Source organism: Ipomoea triloba, chromosome 5 (assembly GCF_003576645.1).
Source record: "Ipomoea triloba cultivar NCNSP0323 chromosome 5, ASM357664v1".
Lineage (NCBI taxonomy): Eukaryota > Viridiplantae > Streptophyta > Magnoliopsida > Solanales > Convolvulaceae > Ipomoea > Ipomoea triloba.
In genome coordinates this window covers 363,893-374,724 of record NC_044920.1, presented here as the reverse complement: position 1 = coordinate 374,724, position 10,832 = coordinate 363,893, and the positions used below count along the sequence as shown (strand labels likewise).

Sequence of the window (10,832 nt, the reverse complement as noted above, 5' to 3'; positions counted from 1 at the left end):
GAGAAAAAAAAAAAAAAAAAAAAAAAAAAAAAACAATTTAAATATGCCCATGAAAATTGTGGATCAATCAAACACAGTAGCGTTTGGTTTGGTATGCTCAAATAAAACATGAAAAGGGAATGAATCAAGAAATTTAACATTCTTTTTCCCATTTTTTTTCTAATTAAAAACATTTGTAATCATTCTTTCATGTAAATTATTATTCCCTTTATGTAGGTAAAGAAGATAAAATATGTGTGGATTGGAACTCAGATTCTTAAAGAATCAGAATTCCTATAAAAATATGTATACCGAACACATGAATGGAATGACAGATAGATTGTGCCAAACCTTTGGAAAAAAAATTGAATTACAAAGCACTTCTAGTCTAATCACTATATACCTTAGTTTTCTATTCATTTTTAAAATTTTATTAATGAAAATAAATTTATTGTAAACACAATTAAGAAATCAATGATAGAGAAGGCATAAATTTGGCTCTTAAAGAAACAGGGATATGCAACAAAATCAAATTAAAAAATAGAATTCTCCCCGCCCTTCTTTCTTCCACTAAAAGGAAATTAAAAGAAGACTGGCTTGTAGCGATCCTAGAAAGATAGTCTCATTGATCCTTCGCCCTCATCATAAAGACCGTAAAAAGTTACGTTGCTGCCTAGTTGAGGAATGATGCAATAACCCTATTGAGAGTTTGTTACAATATGGCTGTAACGATTGACTATACTTTGAGTGATCATTGAAACTCTAGGAAGTAAAGGAAAAAAACATGAATGCGCTTCAAGTGGTAATAACCAAACTGGCAAGATAACATGAAACTGTATGAATTATTTATTTATTTTTTTAAGAAAGGTTTGAAATAAAATTCCTCTAAAAATAGGTTTAGTAATTTCTCGGTTAATCTAAGGAATGTGATACCAACATTTTTCATAGACACATTAATTTTCTATGACACAATAGATTACTCAATTTATTGGAGCACTCAAATAAATAATTTAATTCAACAAACTTGAACAAAGATAAATCACTCTAAATTTGAGTGGAAGAGTTGACAGAATTTAGAAAGGCGGATAAATAGTACTAAGGAAGAGATTGGAATATAATATTTTATCTCTCATTTTTTACAAGTCAAATAAACCTGAATTAGTGATTGATTAATTTGACTAAACAGGTTTGAGAAGGATTAGGTATAGTAGGAAGAAAAGGAACATGACATGGATGGGAGAGGATTAGTTGATTATGTTTGAGATAAATGAGATTAGTTATGGGTTTTAAGTATAGGGCGGACAAGGAGATGTTATTCAAATTGGGATATTTTAAGGTAAAACATTATGGTCCAAATTAGAGGAAAACAATTAAGAAGTAAAAAATAAAATAGGAAAGACATACCATTAAGAATGCTACTTTGAAATGTCTGTTTTCAGTTACATTCATGACTTGTGAGCTGTAATGGAAAGTGACCTTAAAGGAGGCCAGATGACAAGTTACATCCATGGCCGATTAAGGGAGGGAGTATTCAACTTTTGCTATCTTTTGCCAGTGAAGCATCCATATTTTATTTTCACTTACCTTTTATTAACTTGTAACTAACTGGCACCACTCTTTTTTTTTTTTTTTTTTTGAGTACTAGTATCTGTTCATAGCTACTTTTTCAACGGTCCGAATCCACTCCCTTCCATGTGGGAGTAGAAACCGGGTGCCACTAGACCACAAGGTCTTTGGCACTGACACCACTCTTTGTGCTTCAATAAATTTAAATGCGTTTGTAGACATAATCTAAATGTCATTTTGGATCATGATCCACAATGCAAGGTGGACTCTAGTTCATAATATAATTTGCCTATGGGAGCAGCTCAGCCAGATTGACTTGGTAACCACAAAGTTCCAAATTCGACTTAATGTTTGAACCAGTTGGGCTGCGGCTTGCAAGGTCAAGTCCAACATTATGCTATCGAAACGTGGCATTGACTGCTACGCAAGTATAAACAAATAAAATTGCGCATTCAGTACTAGCTATAACTTTTGGTATAGTGATAAATGTTTGATCTTTAAGAATTGGTATTAGAGCAGGGACAGAGCTGACCAACCGTGTGCCTGTGTTGAGTTATTGATAACTTAGGCTAGAGTGCACATTCAAATAGCTATCTCTAGACTTTCATAAATAAAAAATAAGGGGCAATATTTTTATCGATCTATTTTGCAGTTTCTCCTTTAATTCTCCACCAAGTTATGCACAAATTTCAGTATTTTATCTTTTTAGTCAATTTTTTTTTTTTTTGTAAAAAGAAATGTTTTTTTTTTTAGGTAAATTTGAAGTCCAAGAAAGATGACAAATATTGAAGAAATATCGTTTTCAGACACATACAGGCCCCAAGTTCTCAACTATTACTTTGTTGTCATGCATAGTAGCCATGCACAATCCTTAAAAATAATTGAGGATGTGGGTAGAAATTCTATGGCCTTTCCGTACGATGAATTATTAGAGGGATTCATGTTTTTATGCACAACTGTAAAGTGAATAGGTAATATTTTGAAGTGTACTCCAGAAATTGTATTTTTACATGTCATTAAATGCATTTTGTAATATTGTTCAATATATTATATAGTATTGGTCTGTGCATTTTAAAGTATGAGATATTTACTAATATGACACCATATTTTTCTTTGTGTTTAGAGTCAATGATCATTCCCATATCGTAGTTTTCACTCAAGCGGCATCCCATTGTTTAAGAATGAACTTATTAGTTTAGTGGATGAAAAACGTCACTTAAGACATGTTTCTCGTGGTAGGGTGGGGATTCGATTTCTGCCACGAACATTGAACGTTTAGGTTTGGGTTGGGACTCTTAATTTGTGCGAGAAAGCAAACAAATTTATCCAAAAAAAAAAGAGTAAATATATGTTAGTACCTAGATTTATGGTCTTATAATTTTTATGCTTATTGAGTGTATATTGCACTACAAATATTGTGCTATCATTTTTATTGGACGAGATTATCCTTAAACCATTAATCTTCCGTAAGTATATATTAACTACTATCATAATTATATTTAATAATTTATCATATCTAAAATTCTATACTAACAATTATTAATCATACTATAATTATTACCAAATTATTAACTTTACTTTTTAATATAATATATAATATGAATTTTATGACTAAATTTTATCTTTTTTAAATTTACACTATTATTTTCTAAAAATTTGTCAATATAACTATAATTTTAACATTAAATATTAATATTGAATATTTATTTTTGTGTATCGCGTATAAGAAAGATTGAAATGTAAGAAACGGAATAAAAAGAAAAAGTGAATTGTTCCAAAAAAAAAAAAAGTGAATTATTCTGTACAAGTTTGACTATTGGCTATTGCATTGTGAAAGCACAAAAAGGGGCCCACTCGTCAAAGTTAAAACTTGCAGTCCATTCAATTAATGCAATAGGTGACAATGCATTGACAAGGTGACCTTCATATGGACAATCTTAACCTTGGGCCCAAGCCCACATTTTAGGGGCCCTTAATACAACACTCATGTCATGTTTGGCACATTGTACGAATTTCACAGAAAATAAAATTAGTAAATACAATTTATATTTATCAATTGGTCAAACAATTAGTTTGCTAACCATAACGTTCTAAATTCGGCTCTCATCCACTAATCTTCTTGGTTTGAACTGCTCAACTATGAATAATCTAAACTGATTTATTTCTTTGTAGTTCTTGACAGGCTATGGTCACAATGCAAACTTATTTATGTTGCAGGAGTATAAGAATGTCATAGTAAGATTGACCCCCCCCCCTCTCCCGCCCGCGCGTGCTCTATAACATGACCATTCCGAAGTCATTTTTAGTGTACTATATGTTCATTTTTAAGTAGCGCACTAAAAAATAAATTTGCAGTATACTAAAAGTGGACATATATAAAAATATAATGAACTTACTAAAAATGAACATGTATATTAGTGTCTACATTACAATATGTACCATGATCCACGGTATAATGATTTGTCCAGTATCCTTAGACCACCATTAACAAGAGTTGAATAAATAGGTAGAGCACGCCTTACAGTATCTTCCCCATAATTATTATGGATATTAATGGGACCACCTTTGAAATTCTTATAGTATTCTCCAACAAATACCTCCTCCTAGTCAAGTGTTTTTAGTTAGATTAAGGGCAAAGCTTGCACTAAATAATGTGGATTATGACCTTTGATCAATATACCACAGGGAAGGGAACAAAATATTTGAAATTTGTTATTCCTCAAACACGTGTGAATGAGAGTGTGTGTGTACTAATTTATTAATTGTAATTAGTTTGTTGTGAAGTCTGAAGATAGAGACAGGCAATAATGTTGCGTATGTCTGAAAGCGAAAGCGAAAGCGATTATTAATGGTTGGATGCATCTGTCTTATCAATACAGCCATTATGTACAACCAGATTCCCCAATAGCTAGGAAAGTGTTCACATTTCATTTTGTTCTTACATTGTCCAATTCCATTTATTATCAACTTGTCATAATTCAAATATATGTTCAGTTTTTTCAAAACACATCTTAGGAACATCGTTGATTTCTAATGTCAATATTTATATCACCAAAAAACTATATTAATTCAAAACATATAGGGCCTTGGCAACCATATTTGCAGATCATTTAACTAAAGCAAGGCAGAGATTAGAGAAAGCTCTAACTAGCCGGTCGAGCAAGGATTCAAGGAAACAAGGGAGTTGAATTTATTATTATGGACTAGAATTTATTATTAAGTTGTATGTGCATGTTTATCTACTTGATGACCTGAGTGGTCCAAATACTGCTTCTGGATATGACATCATCTGAATATATAAATGTGGAAGAAGCAATAAATAAGCAGGCCAAGTGGTCCTGAAGCTGAACTGAATTGAATATTAATCTCTGCCCAGAAGTCATTTATTTTATTTTGCTGTGAGTTATAAATTCTCTTCATCTCTTTATTATATATATATAATTCCTTCATGAATATAATAAGCTATAAGCCCCCTGGAATCTAGGAATCAAATAATAATCAAGCCAAGAAAGATGCTTTTAACCAACAAGAAAGAGTATCAGATCCACATTGGAACAAAAGTATCATCTGAACACAGCATTTCCATGAGCAGGAGTTTAGGACATGCATACCAGTCTATCATATGGCTAGATCGAACAAAGTTTATTAACGTTAGTTTTAGCAAAGGGCGGGCGGGCTACAGGCTACTCCCACCTGAATGTGAGCGTTTGATGAGAGCTGCTATCGGGTGCGCTTTGCAACATTTCATCAGAAACTCCTCCCGGGGGCTTGGTTTCAGGTTCTTGAGAGAAAGAATAGTGGGTGCTTAGACCTTCATAGTGCAGGGTGTGGGGTAATGGCTGTGCCTGATGGGGAGTAGTAGGGTCGGGCTGCAATGCGTGGCTGAAACCGATCTCCCTCGTGACAGCAGGAGCGGATGACAGAAGAGAGAGAGCACGATGATCAGAGTCATCGTAACCACCATGGAAGACCCTTTGCCTGCTGCTGTTACTAATATTGTTTCCTGATGCTGCTGAATTATTCATGTTGATGTGGGGTTGGGAGATTGAAGCTTCGGGGAAAATGCGGTCACTCCCACCTTGCATGAACTGGAACTGATTCACTTCTTTGTAGTCGTGATGATCCTGGAAGGTTTTTTGTCTGTCAATGTAGTTAAAGTGCTGTTGGTTGTTGTAGAGCATCATGTCGTTCTCAGCTTGGATCACCCCCGACGACCATGCAGAAGCACTCGGAAACATTTGATGAGAACTACCAAACTGAAGAAGCTTTGCACCTGCTAAACAATCATATATAGTTTACTATCTTCTTATGAAAGGAGAGGAAACATCCTCATCATCTATATATATGTAGTTGAACAGATTATAATTAAGCTAACCTTGTTGACTAGGAGAATAAAGCATTCCTGAACTTTTGTTGAGATTGTCTGGCTGAGGCTTCCTTCGTCGCTTGTTGTGACCATCCAGACGTTTTCTGCAGCTCCGTTTTCCCTCATCAAATTCTGTCAAAGAATGAAACCTGCAAAAGTAGCTCAATCTTGAGACACATACAAGAGTTTCTGGATTGGCATTTTGAATCGGTCTAAGCAACGAATTGAATGCCCTTATGAATTCCTTTAGTTATGAATCATATACTGAATTTTTTCAAAGTTAAAAAGAGCAATGCAGTAAACAAAAACATACTATAAGACTATAAGAGCTATGATGATATGTTTTCCCGGGAGTTGAGCTAAAACAATTATAGAACCAGAAGATGAAACCATCACAGAGAATTTGATCTGAAAAATAGTTCACTATCAAAATCAAAATCAAAGATCTCGTGGTTACCTACTACATTGTTGGCAGAACCTGAGCTCACGACCTCCAACCGTGACCTTTGCAGTCTTTGAATGGAGCTCACAAACTTTATGCCGACGATGATATTCTCTACACTGACTGAGGTCAGCATTACACCCATCAACCAAGCAATTAGCAACCTGCACAGCATTACCTGGTGCCTTGGCCCTCTTTGATGAAGAGGATGATGATTCCATCACCAAAAAAAAAAAAAGTTTTTCCTAATACACTAGCCCTTTTGTTACAACTCCTCTAAATTTCTCCCCCCAAGTAAACAATGCCACAAGTGAATTTCACCAAGTTGCCAGTGCAGCTAAGTTTGAAGCAAGTTTTTGTATTGCAGACAAGCACCTCAACCACCTTACTGATATATATACTCAGAAACCTGATTTGAATTACAGGACAAAATATTAACTGTAGTATTCAAGGGCATAGATTATCAACAAAGAAAAAGCAAAACATGTAACAATCTCTTCATCCTCTGACTTTTATTTGAGGTGCCCTAGACAGCTTTACACTGAGAATTTTTTTTAAAAACATATATGCGAAGTTGCCTAACTACAAAAGCCAGTTAGGGTATAAAGTTCTTGAATACAATAAGTCATTTTATAATAGAAAGGTGACAGATTTTTCTTTTCATCAGCTAAATACAACCCACAACAAATTGAATAAATAAACTATGAGCATAAATCCATGTTAGGCTTAGGCCATTCCATTGAAGAGGAGTTTGAGTTTTAATGTTGATCTTACTTTAATTTCAAACAGTTTATGAAAAGTTATGTGCATAAATGGTTAAAAATCTGCAGAATCAAGAGAAAGTTGCAATTATGCAAACCCATCTGTCTCCATCTCTAAAAAGAAGGAAGATTTCCAACCCCACTTTATCTGGTTATTGAATAGAAAGAAAGCACAGTTTACAACAGAGAAGGAAGTTTGGAAAGAGATAAGCAAAGAAGATGGGGGAAAAAGAAAGGTCATGACTTTATTTTGTCTATAATACCTTGATTGCTATATCAGTTAAAACCCAATAATACCCATTATTATCATGAAAAGCATGAAAACAGTTTCTTGTACAGATGTTATTTACAAAAAATAAAAATAGCAGTAAAAATACAAAATAAAAAATCTTGAATATGGGCACTGGAGATACCTCAGAAATCAAGTAGTTCTTTGTCAAAGCTGATTTCTTTTGCTTTTTTTTTTTTCTTTTGTTTTTGAGGGTTTTGGAGACTAGTAAGCAGTTAAAGTTGCAGAGATGGCAACCAATAATGCACCAATTCAGAAAATGAGACAAGCAAGCAAGAAGGTGAAGTAAAATAGATCAAAATAATAATAATAATACATATATGTACACACAAGTACAGAAGCTAGGAAGAAGCTAAGCTAGTTGCAGCAGTAAATGGGAAGACTTACAGATAAGTGGCAAAGGAAGAAGACTACCCCCATTTGGTCATCTCAGCCATTCATTTTCTGGTCATTAAAGTAGCAACTGGCAAAAGCTAGTTTGAGTGTGGGAAGGGTCAAGGGTGAATTGAGTGTTGGTATAAAAAAGGCTACTGGCCTGGGAGTTTATGTTTGCTAACACCATATATAAAAAGCAAGAAAGCCAAGCATTAAGTCATTAATTAATTGCCATTAAATATAACTACACAATTATATATGCAGTAAAGTACACTATAACTTTATAAAGTGTTCTATATTATTGTTATAAATAAAAAACCAAATTCTAAATTATTAGGGCAAATCAGCTTAGTGTATCTAGTGGGCATTAAATATACACACGCATAAAGAACAATGGTATGAAATTTGTTTATGCATGTGCACAAATAATAATCTATTTTGCAGTGTGGTTGGTAGCATCATTACTTTCTTAACAATAGTAGGTATATATATTAATTTATATTTTTAATGTAATATAGAAAATTAATCATAATATACAAATAATTAAATAAATAAATGTCACATCTTCTTTTATAACAAAAATAATTACTCCATACATAATTTATGTTTATCTTACTTTATAATCTAACAATAACACAAATTGATAGAGATACACTCCTTCGTATTCGCGAGAATGAAATTTAATCCTTTATAATTATAATTTTTTAATTGATTACTGCATATTAATAATATATATGTTTTATTATTATTTTTTTAAATACAAGCTGAAAAAAACATGATGCAACCTCTTTCTTAATTAAATCACTTGATACTTTTTGCAGATAATTTAATAAGATTAAGTGAAAAAACACATATATAAATGATGAATAGAGCTGAGGAAATAGAAACAAAGGAAGGAACAAGGTAGGGGTACTCTCTCATTCCTTTTTAGGTTAATAACCTTGATCTAAGTGATTTAATTAAGATAATATAAGAAGGGACATTAATGTAATTAAATAGCTTCGGGTCAAAGAGAAAAACCATAATGCAGTGGCAATGAAAGAGACAGGGTGTGGATTGGGTGTCTTAGAAAAGAGGAGACTGTAATATATATATATATATATATATATATATATATATATATATATATATATATAATCAAGTGAGAAATCATGCTCCTGGTGATAACTTGTGGACAAATTCAAATCATTAATCTAACTTTGTAATATTTATGAAAATAACCCATTCATTTTACTTGATTTCTCATCCATAAGATCTTGTAAATCAATAATTTGGCTTCGTCCACAAGTTCTCCCATGGGGAGTGGTTTCATCATTTTCATAAATATTACAAAGTTTTATTTANATGCAAACCCATCTGTCTCCATCTCTAAAAAGAAGGAAGATTTCCAACCCCACTTTATCTGGTTATTGAATAGAAAGAAAGCACAGTTTACAACAGAGAAGGAAGTTTGGAAAGAGATAAGCAAAGAAGATGGGGGAAAAAGAAAGGTCATGACTTTATTTTGTCTATAATACCTTGATTGCTATATCAGTTAAAACCCAATAATACCCATTATTATCATGAAAAGCATGAAAACAGTTTCTTGTACAGATGTTATTTACAAAAAATAAAAATAGCAGTAAAAATACAAAATAAAAAATCTTGAATATGGGCACTGGAGATACCTCAGAAATCAAGTAGTTCTTTGTCAAAGCTGATTTCTTTTGCTTTTTTTTTTTTCTTTTGTTTTTGAGGGTTTTGGAGACTAGTAAGCAGTTAAAGTTGCAGAGATGGCAACCAATAATGCACCAATTCAGAAAATGAGACAAGCAAGCAAGAAGGTGAAGTAAAATAGATCAAAATAATAATAATAATACATATATGTACACACAAGTACAGAAGCTAGGAAGAAGCTAAGCTAGTTGCAGCAGTAAATGGGAAGACTTACAGATAAGTGGCAAAGGAAGAAGACTACCCCCATTTGGTCATCTCAGCCATTCATTTTCTGGTCATTAAAGTAGCAACTGGCAAAAGCTAGTTTGAGTGTGGGAAGGGTCAAGGGTGAATTGAGTGTTGGTATAAAAAAGGCTACTGGCCTGGGAGTTTATGTTTGCTAACACCATATATAAAAAGCAAGAAAGCCAAGCATTAAGTCATTAATTAATTGCCATTAAATATAACTACACAATTATATATGCAGTAAAGTACACTATAACTTTATAAAGTGTTCTATATTATTGTTATAAATAAAAAACCAAATTCTAAATTATTAGGGCAAATCAGCTTAGTGTATCTAGTGGGCATTAAATATACACACGCATAAAGAACAATGGTATGAAATTTGTTTATGCATGTGCACAAATAATAATCTATTTTGCAGTGTGGTTGGTAGCATCATTACTTTCTTAACAATAGTAGGTATATATATTAATTTATATTTTTAATGTAATATAGAAAATTAATCATAATATACAAATAATTAAATAAATAAATGTCACATCTTCTTTTATAACAAAAATAATTACTCCATACATAATTTATGTTTATCTTACTTTATAATCTAACAATAACACAAATTGATAGAGATACACTCCTTCGTATTCGCGAGAATGAAATTTAATCCTTTATAATTATAATTTTTTAATTGATTACTGCATATTAATAATATATATGTTTTATTATTATTTTTTTAAATACAAGCTGAAAAAAACATGATGCAACCTCTTTCTTAATTAAATCACTTGATACTTTTTGCAGATAATTTAATAAGATTAAGTGAAAAAACACATATATAAATGATGAATAGAGCTGAGGAAATAGAAACAAAGGAAGGAACAAGGTAGGGGTACTCTCTCATTCCTTTTTAGGTTAATAACCTTGATCTAAGTGATTTAATTAAGATAATATAAGAAGGGACATTAATGTAATTAAATAGCTTCGGGTCAAAGAGAAAAACCATAATGCAGTGGCAATGAAAGAGACAGGGTGTGGATTGGGTGTCTTAGAAAAGAGGAGACTGTAATATATATATATATATATATATATATATATATATATATATATATATATATA

At 32.2% G+C, this 10,832-nt stretch overlaps 1 protein-coding gene across 5 annotated transcripts; it reads right to left on the bottom strand.

Moving 5' to 3' along the window:
• Positions 1 to 5,037: 5,037 nt before the first annotated feature.
• Positions 5,038 to 9,721, bottom strand: LOC116018798 (squamosa promoter-binding-like protein 16). Of its 5 annotated transcripts, none has more exons than XM_031258799.1 (4): positions 9,709 to 9,721; positions 6,369 to 6,762; positions 5,921 to 6,060; positions 5,038 to 5,821 (listed from the first exon to the last, which is right to left on the bottom strand). In XM_031258799.1, the coding sequence occupies exons 2-4, from the start codon at positions 6,572 to 6,574 to the stop codon at positions 5,229 to 5,231; spliced, it is 939 nt and encodes a 312-aa protein (XP_031114659.1). In that variant the 5' UTR covers positions 6,575 to 6,762; positions 9,709 to 9,721; the 3' UTR covers positions 5,038 to 5,228. The 5 variants fall into 5 exon arrangements, with proteins under 5 accessions (XP_031114659.1, XP_031114658.1, XP_031114655.1 ...); XM_031258798.1 differs by lacking the exon at positions 9,709 to 9,721 and adding an exon at positions 9,446 to 9,694; XM_031258795.1 differs by lacking the exon at positions 9,709 to 9,721 and adding an exon at positions 7,791 to 8,187.
• Positions 9,722 to 10,832: the final 1,111 nt, after the last annotated feature.